This window comes from Stylophora pistillata, chromosome 2, assembly GCF_964205215.1.
Source record: "Stylophora pistillata chromosome 2, jaStyPist1.2, whole genome shotgun sequence".
Lineage (NCBI taxonomy): Eukaryota > Metazoa > Cnidaria > Anthozoa > Scleractinia > Pocilloporidae > Stylophora > Stylophora pistillata.
In genome coordinates this window covers 54604380-54624877 of record NC_142520.1, presented here as the reverse complement: position 1 = coordinate 54624877, position 20498 = coordinate 54604380, and the positions used below count along the sequence as shown (strand labels likewise).

General features: G+C 41.3%; 1 protein-coding gene and 1 pseudogene across 1 annotated transcript; both read left to right on the top strand.

The window, feature by feature from the left end:
- Positions 1 to 1910: 1910 nt before the first annotated feature.
- Positions 1911 to 4008, top strand: LOC148740423 (uncharacterized; annotated as a pseudogene).
- A 7842-nt stretch (positions 4009 to 11850) lies between these two features.
- LOC148740422 (uncharacterized) lies at positions 11851 to 13869 on the top strand. Its single transcript, XM_088749676.1, has one exon. The coding sequence runs from the start codon at positions 11851 to 11853 to the stop codon at positions 13867 to 13869; it is 2019 nt and encodes a 672-aa protein (XP_088605802.1).
- Positions 13870 to 20498: the final 6629 nt, after the last annotated feature.

Here is a 20498-nt window from a genome sequence, read left to right as displayed (position 1 = left end):
TGATTTCATTGACATTGATATAACAGATAAAAATAGACGTAAAGTAGGATAAATTAAATAATCAAATAAAATAACTAGAAGAAAGAACAGTTAAATTAATGAATGACAGGGTTGTATAAAATTTATGTATTATTGTATTTAATATTTTAAATGGTTATTTTTATTATTAAGTATTAACCACACCCACGACTTTTACCCACACCCACACCCACGACCCACGACTTGTACCCACGACCCACGACCCACGACCCACGACCATTAGTCAAACTCGAACCCCTCAAATCCGGAGGAATTGTCAGGTTTAAGGGGTGTCCGGTGTACTGAGGTTTTACCCATATAGCGATTTTATGCAGCATAATGTACTGTTTGACTGTAAGTACCAGTTCATGGTACACGAGCACTAATAAAGCACATCAGTTAAGGAACTAACAATATGGATCACAAGGAAGCTTTTCAACATCATTTCATTTGATATACAAAAAAATTCAGTGTTACACGCATAGTAATATGATCCCCGCTTTTAACTCATTTAAATATAGGATGTTCAAGATTCTCTGTCTAAACTTCCAAGATACTTTTGGAAAAAGGAATCCAATGTTAACTGCATCTAATTACAAAGCTGTTCAACTATTTTTCTTTGGGTTAAATTTTCCAGCTCTAGAACCAGTTAGAGATAATTCTCATCTTTGTGAACCGCAAAATTTTTTAACTTATTAACCATATCAAGCACATCTTTATGTGAAGGGTTACTGCCAGGAACGTCAACATGTTTCTCCTGCTCATCATATGGACAAACTGTTCGTTCTACTCTTCAGTTGTCAGTTCAACAAAGCTTGATATCGGGTCTCTTTCCCAGTCCCCGGTGTTTTCTTCTGTTGGCGGTTCAATGTCAACGTTTTGTAAGATCGACTGATCGACTCTCAACTGTTGAGCAAGAAGCGACCGCGGAATGTCGCCTTCATCTTCGTAGTCATCTTCTTGTTCGTCAGTCACAGGAAAGCCAGTACGTGGTTTTGAAACACTTTGTAAGAGTCGAGACCATGCCTCGGCTATTCAGTTGATAGTGTCCAGTACATTATTTCTTTACAGTGTTCAGAAACGCTTTCAGCCCTTTCGATCTTGCTTAAGAGCGATCGTAGTGCATGTTTCTTGTATCGTGCCTTAAAGGTTACAGATGATCCGTTGACCAAGTGGCTATAAATGGGATGTTGTGTTTGCGGGAAGAAACTTCAAGGTTACGTTCGAGAGCTGACAGTCGCCATGTGATGAGGCTTTATCCAAAAACATCAGAATGTGGCGTCGTTTTCTTTTCATTTCTTAATTTACATCTTTAAAACTTTCACGTCCAGTTAACAAGGTCAATTTCTTTGTCAGTATGTGATTACGGAGTGAAAAAAGAGTCCGGTTTCCGGAAGTGAGGGGTTCCGGTTTATTGAGGTTAAAAATAGAGGAAATGTACGGCAGAGATTTTAGGGCCGAAAAAAACGTCCGGTAAAGACAAGATTCCGGTTTATTGATGGTCCGGTTTATTGATGGTCCGGTTTAGAGGGGTTCCACTGTACTTCATCTCCAACTTAAATATTCCTTTAATTCTTAACTAAAACAACTTAGTAAGGAAGTACGCAGATTTCAGAGAAAGCTGGCATCAGTCCAATTACTTCCTGTTTTAGTCGCGCGCCGTTACCAACCAATCGAAAACAACAGGTTACGCTGTGACCTTACCTGTGACGTTATTAATGAGGAAGTTATAAATAGTTGGGCAAATTTTCAAGTGCTTTGGGAAATGACACACTTCTATACGGCGTTGTTTTCTAGACAGACATTTGGGCTCTGTGAGCCGCTAGCGGGAGCTATTTGGGAGAAGGGGACTTATTGCACTGTAGGGGGGGATTACACAGTTTTCAGGGGGAATGGAGGGGGATAACTCGTCGCCAACAGAGTATAAAGTAGGGGACTATAGAAAATTGACTGCTAATTAACTTCCAATGAGTGAGATCATATAAATATTACAGAGGCTAATGAGGAGATCAGATAAATTTTATCTTAACACAATCAAAATCTCCGACCCCCTCCCCTCCACCACCCCCTCCGGCGATAAAAAGTGACCATTCTTGCGCCTAAACGGAAGCTGGTTCATGGACTAGATCTTCAAGAAATAAAGTTTTTTCTTCTTCACTGAATATTTGTCTTGCAGACCTTTATTGTCAGAAGAGGTTTATGTCCAAGTCATTACAAGTTTCCGAGAATTAGACCGGTCAGAAGAAGACTTGAATGACGCTCTTAGGCAGTGGATTCCAAGAAGGAAACGCACTATGGAAAAACTTGAGGAACTAGCGTCCAAATTACATGAGCACCATATGAATGTCAGCAAATCCACCATAGCAGGTGCTTCCGCGAGCGCAGTGGGAGGAATCCTAGCGGTAGCGGGCCTGATCACCGCGCCATTCACTTTTGGAGCTGGGCTCGTGATCTCCCTTGTTGGCGCCGGAATCGGAGGCGTGGGGGGGCCTGGTGATGTCTGTTTCCAAAGTAATTGAGCTAATTCTCACAAAGTTAGGATTGAAAGAGGTTCAAGAAGCCATTGACGAGGACAGGGAAGCTTGCACGCAACTGCAAGAAAAGTTGGACAGGCTCGAGAAGATCATTTCCGACATAAGACAGAGTAATAGTTTTGCATTTCTGCACAATCTAGCTCAGAGGGAGTTCACGACTTCAACTGAAGAGAAAATAGATGTCTCCGCCAGGTTTATTCGGTTGTTCTCGTCCACGGCTTCGTTAGTGGCTGGGGCGTTCGCTGCTACTTATCTCTTCGTGCGAACCGGGGATTTGCTGGGAGTGGGCGCGGCCAATTTAGCTGGAGGAATTGCTGGCGCCGTGCTGTTACATTTGGATATCTACATGTTGGTGAAATCGTCTCTAGAGGTGCTCGACTACGCAGGCTGTGTAAGACATCAGGGAGCTACGAAGCAAATTGGAATGCCCAGAGGAAGAATGCATTCAGGAGGTGGTAAAGAAATTCATCGCCGAGAAGTTTCGGGAGACCTTTAATGATGAAGGTTCAAATGAAGCACAAAGAGACGACGATGATGACCAAAGAGAAGCCGAAACTGTAGCAATTTGGAAAACAAAGAGATATTTCAGTAGCGATAACAATAGAATGAAACCTGAGTGAAGTGGACCGGTGTTACAAACAGAATCCTCAAGAACCTTGGCCAAATATGTTTTTTTTTTTTTTAATATATTTTAGGGAAACTATGCACCTTTGTAAATCGTGTCCGGTTCACAGATTTCACTGACTTGCAAGGAAAATAGCCGAATGTTGAATTACTATGATTAGCCGAACGCACTTATCTCTAAACACATTTTGATTCAAATTTCCTTCTGTCAAACCGCAATTACTGAGATTAAAACAAACTCAGAAAAAAATCCCGCTCCTGATTATTGAAATTCGAATGCATAAGTAGACTGCAGAGTGTAAAACGATATTTCCGTTCTGCATTTTCTAGAAATTTAAGCTTTTTGAGATGTAAATAGGATATGTTAATGTATGAAGTGCCCAGGAATCTTAAAGCCTGGTTTGTGTGTGTAAAAATTTACCTTTGTTTTGAGATTCCAAAGAGTAATCTACATGTGGCCTTTTGAAAACTGTCTTCAAATGTGCGAAAAATTGAGTATGGACATCACCCTTTGGAAAGGAACTCATTAACTTGGTCATGCATTTTAAAACACACTCTTGGTTAACAAACAGCTGCCATGGTTATTGCAAATAAAAATCAGTGTTTCTTCAGTTCATCAATTTTTTTTTGTGTGGGTGTAGTTCCTAATTGTTAAAACAGTTTGCTGAGAGATGGGAGAAAAAAAGAGTTTGAAAATGTTTGAATTTTGTAAGGAGTGAGGCTGACAAGCAGAAATTCAACATGGGGATGTACATAATCAAATTTTAGCTCAGTTGAAATCATTTAAGTTTTTAGACATTGCCTTTTTAATAAAAATGTTTAAACTCTGTTAGAGTGGGGAAAGAGTTTTCTATGTGCGAATCATAATAGTCACTTATGACAGATGAAAGTCATGCCAAATTATGCTTTTTTACCCCTTCCGCCACTTGTCTCACAATTTTCTTGAAACAGAAATCTGCCTTTGTTACAGTACAAGTCTGTCTTATGCTGCCAAAAATTGCTTTGTTTTTGTCTTTACATTGAAGTGGGTCATCTCAGAGTCACAATCACCACTGGGCAAAAGGATTTCTACAAAGAATGACTGCATGGATTAGAAAGTTAACCCTTTGATTTTTTTCACTATCTTCTACACATTTCCTTATAAATAAGTTGTAAGAATTTGATGTTAAATCAAGACAACTTCTACCTGATAAATTTGAGTATCCTCAATACCTGTTTGATGGATAATGTATGGATATTATAGAGAGAATCCATATGTTAATCTCCTGTAGGAATTAAAGGGTTGCAGATGTCACGGCGGCGACGCCTGTGGAAACATCGCCTGAAAGATGAAATTTCAATTCGCCAAAGGCCTTCATAGTATTATGCGAGTAGATCAATGAGAATTTGCAGCACCAGATCTCTCTTCAGCATAACATGAGAGCAGTGTTGAGTGCAAAGTAGACGCATAAATAATTTTCCGTCGGGGTTGCTGTTTTCAGACGGTGCAGAAATTGGAGAATTATCGGTGTTGTTTTGCATGGAAAGGCAAGGAAAGTGTGAACATGCACCTGTCGAGCGAATGTTTTGCTTCATGAAAATCTCTAGTTTCGTCATCTCGTTGCCTGTACTGTTGACGTTCTTTCAGAACTTAGCGTCCAAAATACAAATTTACTCTCTCTTTCAACATACTAATTGATAGCTTGATGTCTGAAATAAAGATAATTCGTTATCCTGCTACAATACAGTTACGATTCCTCTAAGGATACTTGCGGTATTTTGAATCGCAAAGAAAAAACCAATATATTTCGTCGCGTCATATTTTTAGGTCATGATCTTCACGAAACTGTTGATAATTTAGAAGACGTTAGTATTTAAAAAGTAGCTGAGTAAGTTATTTAAGAGTTGTAATAGGCAGTTTTCTCAATACAGCAAACCGTATTCGTTATGTTGGTGCTTTTGCGTTAATGACAATGTCATTAATATAAAGACACGGTATAGTTGTTTACTTTTGCTCAATCTGTACGCACGCTCTCTTTATAAGCGCTTCGGCACGAGAGTTTTTCATCCGCGTTAAATGTTGAGGCTTTGAGCAACGCGAATCTACGAGAGGTCTGTCAAGGACCTACCGCTGATAATTAGACTGAAGATTAAGGAAAATAAATCACTTCTTCCGCATCGTATAGACAAATTTGAGATTTATCCGCCCTTCAAATTGTTTTAGCAACCAAGGGAAAGGGCCTCACTACGAAACTACTGTGGTGCATGCGTGAGACACTGATCATATAGTTAAAATATTTAGAATAAAATTTTCTTTCAGCTATCGGTCATAGCAGAGATTTTTATATCCAGGCAGAAGAAATATCTCAGTCGTTCTCGATTGTTCAACTTCGCATGCATGAGTAATTTGCAAAGTGTAATACGGGATTTCCGTATCTTTACTCTAGAAATTTTAGCTTATACGAAGATAAACAAGATATTTTTATTTAGGAAACCCTGGTTTCTCTGTCACAGTTATTGTATCGGATCAATGTCTGGGCACCACCCAATCCCTTACCCAGCAACAGTCAGCTGATGACAAGTTAAGGTTAATGTTGGGCTAGCAGGGGGGGGGGGGGAGGGGTACCGGGTACTGATACTGTAATTGATCCTTGTATTAAATATAACCATTTATATGAGAACAGAAATTTTTTTCAAACCCACCGCTGAGGTGTTTAGAGCTACGTGCACCTAGAATGCGAAAAAAGCCTTAAGAAAGGATTTTGTTGATGACATAAAAGACAATAATCACGTGCATTACTCGTACATTTCGTGATATTCACACGTGATGTTTTGCAATAAGTTTTCAAATTGCTCTTTCCGACGGTTCGTGCAATAATGTAAACTTTCAAAACATCACAGAGACCTGTGTCAGTTGAAGTCTGCACGCGCACCAGTCGAACTCTAGCAGGGTCCCGTCTTAAATTTGCTAATTTGAGGGAGAAGTAAACCCCGGAAACCCTGAGATTTTCATATTAGCTGTTTAAAAGCATATAAAAACGTTAACTACTTACCGAGTTTTGAGATTCCAAAAGGACGCAGAACCTTCGAAGATTCTTTTCTTTGTCACAAATTGTACTGCGAACGCAGCCATTTTGAAAAGCAAGCTTGTAACCTAGCCGGAAACACACGACATCCCAGAACTCAACCCAAATGGCAGACAAAAACGTATGCACCACAAACAGCCTTTGTTTTGGTAATTGGCTGCACTGTTGTAGCATAGCTAGCGCTTCGGTACGAATCGATAAGGTTCGAGTGCAGCCATGAAGTCTTTAACCCTCGAGATAAGCGGCCAAGTTACTAACTAAACAACAATCAAGTTTCAGGCGCATTCGAGGAAAATTGTCGCAAGGTTACACTCCTCTCTGGAATATCACAACGCGGTCGTGTCATAATTTCAATTTGCTCTTTTCACCTTATCACTCACCGGAGTGATAAACAGGTAATTTCTCCCGGAAAAATCATCAAACTTCCCAACAAAAAAAGAGGGACGAAATTATACTAATTCAACAACTGGAGGATGCTATATCGATTTTCCGGTAGTTCCGCGGCACCAAACGGAAATATGTTAAATACAATATGGAGTAACTCTTCAGTGTCAGGTGGGCTCCTGACAGTGTTCAATAACTTTAAGTTTTTCAAATACAACCTTTACAAAATTGATGATGCATAATGCGCATAGAGCAGAGCTATCTACAAATTTTTGATTTAAGGTAATATTGGGGTAAAAACAGAATCCCTGAATGGATATAAGAATAGTAGTGACTTGGTTTTTTTTATGCTTGTTTTTCAGGAGTAAAGTGTGACTGTAGCTAGCCCAGTCCGTGCGCGGTGGATTTTCGCGCCATTTTCGGTCACGTGAGCCGCGCGTTTCTTTCTCTCGCGGATTAAAAGCTAGTTGATTCAAACTTCTGCAAGATTTACGCTTATTTAGCGCGTTTTTTGTTGTCCATTTCTCGATTCCAAGGCTGGACAAGGTAAATAACTGTTATGACTACAGTGGCTTTTTTCTTAATCCATATGATCACATAAAGGAAGAGCGAAGCAAACGCGAGGCGCGCGTGAAGGGTGGGCGCGCGAGAGGGTAAGTGCTCCCCGCCTCGCATGTGCCCTTTGTGCATACCACTTTACCTTTACTCCACCCTTACACTAAAATACAAAATCAAATGAAAGATAAATGTTTCCAATTGCCAGTGATGTGTTAATTACAATCATTATTCAGTGTTACATGAATAAACGCTTCTTTCTGTCTGAGTGGCAAGCAGGCCGTACTCTAATCGCGTTCCTCGCCATATCGAATAACTTTTGTGTGTCCCGTAATTGTAGAGACGTAAAGTGAGTCACACAACGCCAGTCACGCAAGACACAAGATGCAATAACGAACCAAAGCTCGAAATCTCTGTCCTAGTTGTAGGGGTGAGGTACTCCTTTAGCAGCAAAATCGTAAATGTTGTTTAGAATTCTACTATTTACATTATAGTTAATGGTGGCGAAGGCTCCGATGTGGTGCCCTTGATGATGAGAAGACAAGGGAATCTTGACGCGTTAATGTATCTGCGTTTCCTCGCGACGCAACGCTGGCGCTGTCTAACAGCTACAATCCTTGATCCTGTATTCAAGAAAGATATTTATCACCCGCCTCTAGATACGGGCCGGGCACTCTCTCAATTTTCTTAATCCTTGGAACTTCAGGTAGGTTTTTTTTTTCATCGCGGTCAGACTACTGACGAGCACCCTCTCTTTTTTTCTTTTTTAAGAAAAGAACCACCATACGACTCCTTGAATTGAAATATAGCACAAACTAGATCTGGATCGGGGAGGGGGGGAGAGGGAGTTGGTGGTAGTTATTCCAAGGCGGAAACTAGGAAGGGCTCTTTCTGGAAGGGTTCGCATTGATAACTAAAAGGATAGCTTTATTCAATAGCGTTATTTGGTAAGAATTTTACCAGGTGACAAATTCGAACACTTAATTACTTCAGACGTAAATCGGCGAAGGCGAGATCCTATTAATAATACTTTATGCAGTAAATGGTTTGAACCCGGGGGTAACATGTGAAGGTGTAGTCTGATCGTCCGGGTGAGTGTAGTCCTGAGAAGGACTGTTGTCGGTGGCAGTGACTGACGTTTCGACAACCTGTGCGGAAGTCATCATCAGAGTCAAGTGAATGATTGTTGTCAGTAGAATGTTCTTAGTCCAGTTCGTGTGAAATGATGGATTGGTTTTGCCGTGATGTTATTGGCTGTAAGACTCAAGTGACGTAAGTCGTTCGTGATTGGTCTGTTTCGGTCTGTCGGTAAAGCTAGGTTGTTCTTTTTCGGTCGTTTGTGATGTTTATGTCGTGAATGAGTCGTTTGTAAGGGGCGGGTAGTTGTTGACATCTGTTTAGGGGAGTCTGTTCTAAGTTAGTAAACCAGCTTTCCAGAGTCAGTCGTTGAAAATAGTCAGTGCTGTAGGTTAGGCATTGCGCAGAGTCCCAGTCAATGTTGTGGTTGGTAAGTCGATGGTGTTCAGCAATGTGATTGCTGACATCACCTTTCCTCGTCGCCCGTCTGTGTTCAGTCAGTCTTGTTGTGAGGTTTCTGCCAGTCTCACCGATGTAGGAGGCTTGGCAGTCGGAACAATTGATCTTATAAATCGTTCCCTGTCTGTTCCTCGGTTCGTCTTTGTCTTTAACGTTGGTTAGTAACTGACGTAGTGTGGTGATGGGTTTGTGGGCGACGCGGATATTGAAGGGTAGTAAGATGCGCGAGATGTTTTCAGACATACCTTTTATGTACGGTATGGTTGCTGTAGTCGTAGGGGTTGCGGTGTCGTTTGTTTCGGTAGTGGTAGTGGGTCGGTGAGTGTTTCGTCGGATGAAGTCGTTGTTGTAGTTGTTCTTCGTAAAAACACGGTGAAGTTATTTGTTCTCGTCGGATAAGCTGTCTGTCGAGTCACATACTAGTTGTGCGCGTCGTGTTAGAGTTCTGATAGTTGTGGCTTTGTGTGATGTAGGGTTGTAGGATGACTCGTCTAGTAATCTGTCGGTGCGTGTCGGTTTCCTGTAAACTGTCGTCCGTAATGAGTTGTCGTTGTGGCTTACCAGGCAGTCTAGAAAAGGAAGTTTGCCATTTTCTTCGACTTCTCTGGTAAACTGTATGTCAGTGTTTTGTTCGTTAAGGTGGTTGTGGAATGCGTCAATTTCGTCATGTCGAACGGCGGTGAATGTGTCGTCAATGTAACGTAACCAAAGCGGTATCGTTTGTCGGCAAGTCGAAAGGGCGCGTTCCTCGATGTTCTGCATCACAATTTCTGCTATAACAACAGAAACTGGAGACCCCATGGCAGTGCCGTGTAACTGTTTGTAGTGTTTACCGTTGTACTGAAAGTAAGTAGACGTTAGGCAAATGTTTAGCAAGTCCATGATGTCGTCTGTCGGTAGCGGTAGTGGTTCGGTAGATTTTCGGATTGCAGTCTCAGTGCATTGTAATGCTAATTGAAGTGGAATACTTGTGAACAGTGATTTCACATCAAATGACACTAGTTTGTAGTCGTCAGGTATCTGAACAGTCTTGGTAGCGTTAATGAAGTCTTCAGTGGATTGTAGTTTATGTCTGGATTTGTCGGTTAGCGGTTGTAGTATTGTCGTCAGGTACTTGGATAGTTGGTATGTGGGAGAGCCACAGAAAGAAACAATAGGTCGCATCGGGAAACCAGGTTTGTGTAGTTTCGGCAAACCGTAGAGTTTCGGTGGCTGTGGTACCGAGCACCTCAGTCGATAGTACCGTTGGGTGTCAAAGGCGTTCGTTTTCTTGAGTGTCAGTAGTTTACTGTTGAGTTTACGTTGAAGGGCAGGAGTTGGGTCACGTTTGAGTTCTTCGTAGGTTCGTTTGTCGTTAACAACAGTAACTCGTCCTTTGTCGGCTGGTAGGATAACTATGTTCTCGTCGTTTCTCAGTCGTTTCAGTGCGCGTTGTTCGTCTTTAGTCAAGTTGCTGTCATGTAGTGACGTTGATTGTATAGTGGAGGCAATTCTGCTCCTGATGTTATCCTTGGTCGGCTCAGATAGTTCTCGTTGCCGAGACAGGGCCGCCTCAACACTAGATACAATAGCCTCAGTCGGTATGCGTTTAGGTGTTACTGAGTGTTTTAGTCCGTATGATAGTACCCGAGTTTCAGTCTTGTCTATGGAACGAGAAGAAATGTTACTTACCCAGTTGTCGTCCGGTTTGCTTCGTCTCTCTTCTTTGTCTCGTAGCAGTCGTGTCAATTTTTGTTGATGTCCAGTGCGGGCGCGTTCAGTCGTCTTGTTGGCTCGTTTGTCGGCAATTGTCGTAACGGTGTCAAGTAGGTCAGTTGGTATCAGTTGTTTCAGTTGGTCGTGTAGTTGTCGTAATTTGTTACTGTGGTGTTTGAGTCTTCTGTGGCAATCATTTATCCGCGCTTTGACCAGTCGTCTGCAGGTGGCTTTGACGATCTGGATGGCCTCCTCACGGCAAAACCAACCCATCATTTCACACGAACTGGAATAAGAACATTCTACTGACAACAATCATTCACTTGACTCTGATGATGACTTCCGCACAGGTTGTCGAAACGTCAGTCACTGCCACCGACAACAGTCCTTCTCAGGACTACACTCACCCGGACGATCAGACTACACCTTCACATAATAATACTTTAGTTGCTGGCTATTGTTGCTGTAGATATTTCACGATCAAATCATTGAGACTTTTTCGTCGCTGCAATAATTCTCGGAAAAATGAACATTGTCAAAGTCTCTTGGAAAAAGTTTAGTCTCTTTTTCCTTTAGTTCCTGTGTTGATGGAGTCTCTTGGGGCATGACGGCTTTGATCCCGCTCCTCTGGTTTTCCCGCTTCGCGAGAACGTGACGTATGAGCTAATAAGGAAGCACGTACGCGTAACATTTGTCAAACTACCGCTGACTCATTTATTGCGCATCTTCCTTTCCCTCTTTGAAGCTCCTCTCAAGCGCAGGTGTTCCTCGGGATCAAAGAATCACACTGATGTAGTTCGAAGAAAAAAAATCAGGAGGCAAAAGGCCTAACTGTCTACTTCTTTTGTATCGACGAATGCGTAACCCTTCAATAAGGAATTCTTGAAGGTATGTTAAATTTACAACTTCAAAAGACGAGAAAACTGTCCCCTGAGAGACTCAACGGGTATCAAGCACTACTCAATCGCCCATCTGAAATCTGTGGGCGGATTCACTATAGTATCGAAGATCAAGCTAGGGTTAACATTGAGTTCGGGGAGGGATAGGTGCAGAGTTTCTCAGGTACTGTCTTTAAACCCTTGTATCGTGGCGGTCGCAGAAAGCAAGGTAACAGTGTATCGTGCTTAGGAACTGCAAGACAATTCCATGCCAACGTCTCTCTAACTCCAAATGAAGATGATTTGATGGGTTCTGACCAAATTGCTGCACTGGACCACGAATCTAGTAATTTGCATAACCGCTCGTCGAGCCTATTAAATTTTCAAGGTAACACCTTTCAAACTAACAAAACAAACAACCCTTCCGTTCCGCCGGTGTTGCCCGAGAACGGAACGAACACTTCAAACTCTCGGACTGACAACAATACGTTTCCAGTCATCACGGATCGTCCCATTGAATCGCGTAGCGTGTTTGGCATGAGCTTGATGCTTGCAAACACAATGTCTCTGGCGCCCAAGATGGACGAAGTTCGTTCTACCATCTTAGACTACAAACCAAATTTAGGGTTCATTACCGAAACGTGGTTGAGGGACACCATCAGCGAAAACCACCTCCACATTCTCGGTTACTCGTTTATTTCTAGAAACCGCACCACGGACATTCACGAAGGGATTGGGCTCTATATAGTGGACTCGATCAGGTATAGATCTCTTGATCACTTACAAGACCCTGAGTACGAAGTTCTTTGGGCGTGGTTAAGACCAAAAAGACTCCCGCGCGGGACACCCTGCGTTATCACGGCCACGATATACCATCCGTTCTTCAACGACAGCGCCAGAGACACTGCTTTGTTGAACTATCTATCAGCATCCTTGAATACTGTTGAGGGAGAATTCCCAGGTTGCGGGATTCTACTCTGCGGCGATTTCAATCGGTTAAAGTTGAATCGTTTAGCTGCACAATTCGGACTGCGGCAATTGGTCAACAAGCCCACTAGGGGTGATCAGATCCTGAACCTGGTCTTCACCAACCAACCAGATTTGTACGATATAAATTCCGTTCAGATTTTACCGCCGTTTGGTTTATCGGATCACAATGTTGTCTTCGTGCACCCAACAACTCGTGCTCTAAGGGAAGGCCCAAGTAGAAGAACCCTTTCCAAGCGGGACACTCGGGCCAGTCGCACGTCCGAGCTTGGGCGTTTCCTCGCATCTATCGACTGGTCAGTGGTTAGCGAGGCATCCAACTGCGAGGCTAAATTGGCGCTGTTTACGGATTTCATCAAAATTGGTCTTGACTACTTAATGCCGGTTATACATGTCAGACTTCACCTGAATGACCCCCCGTGGGTTACTGAGCGGTTTAAGAACCTCATTAAGATCCGTCAACACGCCTTCCACAATGGAGACATGGATCAATACCGGCGATATCGAAATGACGTCAACTGCACGCGTAAGTCACTTCGCAGTAAATACTATGCAAGCAAAGTGAATAATTTAAAGAACATCAAGCCCTCGCAGTGGTGGAGCGCAGTTAAACGAATCGCCGGTATGAATCCTGCGTCATCTTCTGAAAGTCTCCTTTCCAACCTTCAGCTCGGGGACAGTTTTGATCGCCTAAGTAACGTTGAACTAGCTAACGCCATCAACGCTGTGTTCTTAGAACCCATGAAGCATTACCAACCCCTATACGCTGTCCCGACTGTAGTGGAGGACTCCGATATGCCTTTAATTACGGAATTTGATGTCCTACACGCTCTAACCGATCTAAACCCGGGGAAGGCAGTTGAACTTGACGACATCGGTAACTGGCTTTTGAGGGAATATGCAGTGATTCTCGCACAGCCTATTACATCTATACTGACCGCGAGCTTTAGAGAACAAAGGCTTCCCGCCTCTTGGAAGCTTGGGGACGTGGTGCCTCTCCCTAAGCAAAAACCCGTGGTAGATGCTACTAAGCACCTGCGTCCTATCTCCTTGACGCCCGCTATCTCTAAGGTTGCCGAAGATTTTGTGGTACTCAGATACGTCAGTCCAGTGGTGTTGCAGATTATAGACCCGAACCAATATGGCGGTATTCCAAGATCCTCCACCTTGTACGCTCTGATTTCCATGGTACATAACTGGTCACAAGCCACTGACGCCACAGGCGCAGCTGTGAGAGTGGTATTTTTCGACTATCGTAAGGCTTTTGATCTTATTGATCACAATTTGCTGACCAGTAAGATCGAAGCCTTGGACATGCCACGGTGGGTTCGCGTCTGGGTGCTGGATTTTCTGTCAGACAGGAAACAACGTGTCAGGTTGTCGTCAGACTGCAGGTCAGAATGGGGCTCAGTCCCCGCCGGGGTACCACAGGGGACCAAGCTTGGTCCCTGGTTGTTCTTATTAATGATCAACGATCTTGAGGTCGACGCGCTCACTTGGAAGTATGTAGACGACACGACTATCGCCCAAACGATGCCGCGAGGTTTGACCAGTGATGTACAAAGCGCAGTTTCCGCTGTTGAGGCGTGGTAGATCGAAAATAGGATGGAACTGAACGCGGATAAATGCAAGGATATGCGCATTGACTTTAAAAGGAACACTTACAATTTTCCACCAATTGTGATTAATGGCAAGGAACTATCAGTATCAAACAGTGTAAAAATCCTAGGAGTCACTATAAGCTCAGATTTAAAATGGAATGAACATATCTCAGAGTGCATTAAGAAAGCGAACAAGCGCCTTTATTTTATTGTTCTTCTAAAGCGCGCCAACGTTTCACTGAGCGACATTATAAATTTTAATTGCACCGTGATAAGATCTGTTTTAGAGTACTGTACGCCAGTTTTCCATCACGCGCTTCCACAGTATCTTAGTGACGACATTGAACGGGTACAAAAGAGAGCGCTCTCCATCATTTGTCCTTATGCGTCATATTTCGAATGTTTGGCCAGGTTCGACTTAGTAACCTTGCACGCAAGACGCGTGGCTCTGTGTAGGAAGCTTTTCGAGTCTATCATGTCATGCCCGGATTACAAAGTCGTGCCTGTCTTACCTCCTAAGAGAGAACACAGATATAATCTAACACAGTCCGGGACTTATGCCATGCCCCGTACACATACAAATCGTTTTAAGAACACTTTTATTCCAAGTATGTGTACATAAAAAATTTTTTTTTAGACTAGTTTGTACATAGTCATATATAGAGAGTTTTTCACATTTATGGTTTTATTATAATTTCAATTTGTATTTGGAATTTATTTATTCCTAGTTCTTAGTAATTGTAACGAAGCCTACGGACTGCCATGTTCGATATTCTAATGAACTATCTATCTATCGTATCGATTAAACCCAATTTTAAGAGAGCAGAAACGTTTTCAAAACCATTGCCGGAGATTTTTAGAGCTATGCGCACCTAGAATGTGAAAGTTGCCCTGAAAAGTGATTTTGTTAATAACAAAGACAAAAGGTCGTGTAAATTGCTCATAGATTCTGTAATATTCAGAAAAGATGTTTTGGAAAGTTTTCAAATTGCACTTTCCAGCGGCTCGTGCAATCACGCAAACTTTCAAGACATCACTTACGCCTCTAAATCACGGAATACACTAGCATTTTTACAATTTCCATCATCACACGCGATAAAAGTGGCTTAAAATAGCTGATTTTTTTTCAAGTTGTGACTACTGTGAAGAAATTTACAGTTAGCTTCGTTATCTATGTGCACTTTACTCGAACCTGTTTAAGACAGAGGCCTGCACCAATCCTGCACCGGTCGAACACCACCAAAGGTCCACTGCAAGTTAGCTAATATATAGGAGTAGTATACTCCGGAAACCCTGAAATGTTTATATCCACTGGGGAAAAGTATACAAAAACGTTAAATTCTTACCACGTTTTGAGACTCTAAAGAGAAACCAAACCATTGAAAGTTCTTTTTCTTGCCACAAATTCGACTGCGGATGCCACCATTTTGAAAAACAACTTTATAACTTAACCAGAAGCACACGACATCCCACAACTCAACCCAGACGAAAACGCATGCACCAAACTTCCTTTGTTTGAATTGGTAATTGGCTACACTGTTGTCGATAGGGTTCTATGGTGGGCACCTGACTGTTCAATAACTTTAAGTTTTACAAGATATAACCTGTACAAAAGTGTTGATACATACAGCAGAGCTACCAAAAAAATCTTGGTATAAGGTAATATAGTAAAAAAAAAAAAAAAAAAAAAAAAAATTCCCCGAATAAATATAAGATTATAGAACAAGTAGTGATTTGTTTTTTGTTTTACAGGGGAGTGAAGGGAAGAGCGAAGCAAACGCGAGGCACGCGTGAAGGGTGGGTCACGCGAGAGGATAAGCGGGCCTCGCCTCGCGTGGGCCTCTGTGCATATCACACAATAAGGCAAAAGATAATTTTTTTCACAATCGCCAGTGTTGCATGGATAGAGCTTCTTTCCGACAGTTCCAATCCTTTATCCCGTAATCAGGAAAGATCTTTATCGCCCACCCGCTTCTGGATAAGGGCCGAGCACTCAATAAGTTTTCTTGATCCTGAGAACTTCAGATGTTTTTTTTTTTCTTCATTGCGGTCAGATTACTGGCGAACATTTTTTTTTCTTTTTTAAGAACCACCGCGCGACTCCCAGATCTGACAGCTGGGGACAATTGTTCGAAGGCGGGCACGCAGAAGGGCTCTCTCTGAGAATGCTCGCAATAATAATTAAAAGGATAAATATATTCAAATAGTATCATTCGACTAGAATTCTACCGAGTGACAAATCCGAACACTTAACAACTACATACGTAAATCAGTGAAGGCAAAATCCTCTTATCAATGCTTTAGTTGCTGGCTATTTTTGCTGTAGATATTTCTCGATTAAATCATTGAGACTTTCCGTTGCCGCAAAAATTCTCGGAAAAAAGAAACATTGTCAAAGTTTCCTTGAAAAAATGTGGTCTCCTTTTCCTTTATATCGAGTGTTGATGGAGTCACTGTGCCTTTGACCCCTCTTGCTTGGTTTTCTCCCGTTTAAGTAGTCCGCGATAGTCCATAGTTAACGCGATGCTTGAGCATCGAAAAAGACTGGACGTGCTGAGCGCACTATTAACATTTTGCCAAACTACCGCTGACTAATTGATTGGGCATCTCACTTCTTCGAAGCTACTATTTTTCCAGTAACCAAAGAATCATACTGATCATAGTTATGTAGTTCGAAGGAAGAAAATCGGAAGGTTAAAGGCCTAACCGTGTACATCTTTAGCCTCGACGAATGCGTAATCCTTCAATAAGGAATTCTTGAAGGTATGTTAAAGTTACAACTTCAACAAATGAGAAATTGTCTGGGAGGTTCAACGGGTGTAATTGCAATACGCAATCTCTGATTTGGAATCTGAGAGCCGATTTGCAATAGTAACGAAGATAGTGGTAAAGCTGTTTGCAGAAGGCAATTGGAATAATAACACAACGGATTCTTGCGCACTTTTAGCCACATTTTAAGCCAAATTATGCTGATCAGAAAGGAGTATTGTGCATCAGGAATAAGAACTTTTGCTTCCGGCTTCCGTTCGCGTCCCAAACACAATTTTGCTTAAGCTCCCTTTGAAATTTTTAATATCACCATTCCACGAAGGAAAAGTAATCTCTTTTGAGATCAAGAATGCATTGTAAATTTTTTCCTTAGAAATATTAAGATTTGATTTACCCTTCATCCTTTAAGGAGGGTGACTGACAAATTTACACCATATCGTGACTGCCTGGTGCTATATTTCTTACGTTACGCATTGTGCAAACAAACATACTGGGCTCAGTTTCTTTTCTTATCATGGAAATGGCTCTATAAAATTTTGCCTAATTTCCTTAGGACTTGAAATAGTCAACATGTAATAATATAAACAACAATGTACATAATTAACTTTCTTTGAGAACTCTTTCTGTAAACAGAATCATGTAGTGGCATCATAATTTTGAAACAGCTAGATTTTACTCGTTAAAACTCACTCAGCATTGAGGCCTTAACTTAAAAACAGAAAATTCTGAGTTATATGCCTGAAGTGATGAAGAAATTAATTGCGGAATTCCCAAGACCATCCTCAAAAACTGTTCAACGCAATTTCCTCCTGACTTGATAAGAGTAATGTGATTGCCATGCCATGCCCACTATTTCAAACTTCAATCTTTTGGTTGGCACATGTGTGAAGTTAGTTGGACTGCAAACAGGGAAAGTTGATTTTTGAGCACTTTGAACATAGTCAGTTAATGTGTCTTGAAAGACGGTTTCCTATCACCTTAAAAACGAAGGCGCGCTATAAAAGAGCCTTAGGTCCCACTGGACCATTTGTCAATCAACCGTCGTGTGATGTAGAACTCTTAGAGTCAAGTCAGCTTGAGTTACAGCTACTCCAAAGCAGTGAACAGCGGGCGCATTCCTCAAAATTGTTTTATGTCTTCATTACAATACAAGAATCTTTGAGATTTGTCTTTCCTTTCTCCAATGTAAACTGTCTTTATTTGTGGCAGTAAATTTGAGATCGAAGTAGGTGGTTTGCACATTACCTCATTGCCACCTTGTTGGTGGAAGTAAACAATAGATATCTCATTAGCTCCTTTTGTTCGTCTACCAGCATTTAAATTTGACCCGCACATGTCAACGGTGAGTGACAAACTGGAGCCTAGGTCTTCCCAGGGAAGACTTCCTTATATAGCGCACCTTCATGTTTAAATAAGGTATTTCAGTCTTTTGTTTTGGTTTGTCTACAATATTAAGTTGTTATTTCTATGTGCCAACTGGCTAGATCAAAGATTTCCTAGCCTGGCTCCTATAAAAGAGCGACTATGTTTTTACATGAGGGTGTCCTGAGAAAGGAGATCTATGAGAGTGCTTGCATTCTTTTTTCATTTGCACATCTCTGTACTTATCATGACATCCAGCCAAATATCTTCTTGTTTGGCATACAGTCTCAATCAATAAGTACATTACATTGTATAAATTGTGAATTCTGGTCATCAAGTTTGAAATGACGTCAAGGCAATCACATTTGAATGGGTCATTTCTAGTCTTGTGACACTGAGAACTTTTACTTTCACAGGCTTAGTGATAGAGTTAAGAAAGGACTCAATTGTAACCCTGGCAATATATTGTTCTGCTGAAAATGGCTACTGCTCTGGGACCAGATGAGGTGCTTTGTCCTACGAAAGGGCGAGATAATTTTCAACGGATGGCTCGGCTTTTAATAGGTGGAGGTACTGTGCTATTGAGGGAGGTTTTTGACAACAAATGTCCACCGAGTAATCTTCCAGCAATACTGAAGAATCCAGCCACAGAGAAGCAACTCAAGGCCACAAAGCTCACCAAACCACAGTGGGACTGCCTGTACCCATCCCCAGGGGTGTATGGAAAGTCAACAGATTTTGATATAACTCTTCTCTTTCGGTTGCTGAGAACAATTTGCAGCCTCACCCCTCCAGCCAAAGGTTGGGATTCTTTACCTCTACCTACAGACCAAAGCATAGAGGCAGATTTAGCAAGAATTAAATACTACCGTAATTCATTATATGGTCATGTGAATGAGAACATGGAGGTATCAGACGATGAGTTTTTAGTACTTTGGAATGAAATAAGCGAGGCCTTGGTAAGAATTGCAGACCATATCAACCCTGTAAAGAAAACAGAATGGCAGAAAGCTATTAGTACATTTTTGAAAGATCCCCTCACTGAGAAAGACAAGAGACATGAGCAGGAATTGCTCAGTTGGTACCAGAATGATACAGAAGTAAAGGAATATATGAACAAGGTAAACTCCTCAATAAAGGGCTTGACAGAAACAGTTTTTGAGGGGGCCAAAGGCACTAATGATCTGCTGAAGTGCTTAAGACAAGAACTTCAATATGAAGCCCAAGGTATCAAAGATCAGCTTGGAGAGGAAGTAAAAACTGCAACCCAAAAGGTGGCTCAAGATGTAGTTCAAGGATTCAAAGATCAGTTGAAAGTGGGACAGCAACCCAATTCCTCAGCTGGAGGTCAGCTTGTTGTTTTTTTTCCTGCCTATCTTTTTCCTTTAAATTCATTATATTATATATATATATATATATATTATATATTATATATTAAATTATATACATTTATATTATTTTTTTTTAACACAACGGGCCGTTTATCATCGTTGGCCTCGAACCCTGCAAGCAACACTAGAACTTGGAAAATTAAACTTTTTCCAAACACAGTCGGCAAAATAGCTACAAGAATTATATATGTACATTGCTCTTGGTTACCTATTGAGCACTTTAATAGCTGATGAAATCTTCAATTCATTATATTCGATGAACTACCTCTGAAGTCTTGAACCAGTTTGTTATAATTATCAATGCTCCTCTAAGAGTTGAGCGCTCTTTGAAATACATTCAAATCAAGTTCAAGAATATATACATATATATATATATGTATTGAACTTGATTTGAATGTATTTCAAAGAGCGCTCAACTCTTAGAGGAGCATTGATAATTATAACAAACTGGTTCAAGACTTCAGAGGTAGTTCATTGAATATAATGAATTGAAGATTTCATCAGCTATTAAAGTGCTCAATAGGTAACCAAGAGCAATGTATATATATAATTCTTGTAGCTATTTATATATATATATATATCCTGTACAGTGCACCATATACATGCACTTATATTTAATTTAACAGGAATGGCAGCATATATTTTTAAAGCCCAAATCAATGTCAGTTAAGTTTCTTAGTAGGTTAGTTGGCTAGCTGCCTCAGGACCACTCATCAATGGCCTTTTTAATAATAATAATTATAATAAAAATTAATAATGTATCGATTTCTATAGTGCATTTTCATGGAATGCTCTAATGCGCTTTACAACACTGTGCAGGGGACTTTTTTTGTTTCGGTAAATGCTTAGTTGCTGACTAGTAAATGAGACTTAATCCTCTCACAGTTAAACTTCGAGTGCGGATTGATTGTGAGGCCATTCCAGACCCTAATCCACAAAGTAGAGCTTCAGGAACCATGGCTATATCAAGTCAAGGTATCCAAGAAGGTGGTGAGGAGCTGGTAGCAACTGGAACTTCAGGAAGAACAGTTCTGGGCTCACAGGGTGCCCAACCAGAAAGCCTGGAGACAGTAGTAAGAGCAGGTAAGCGTAAGGCAGT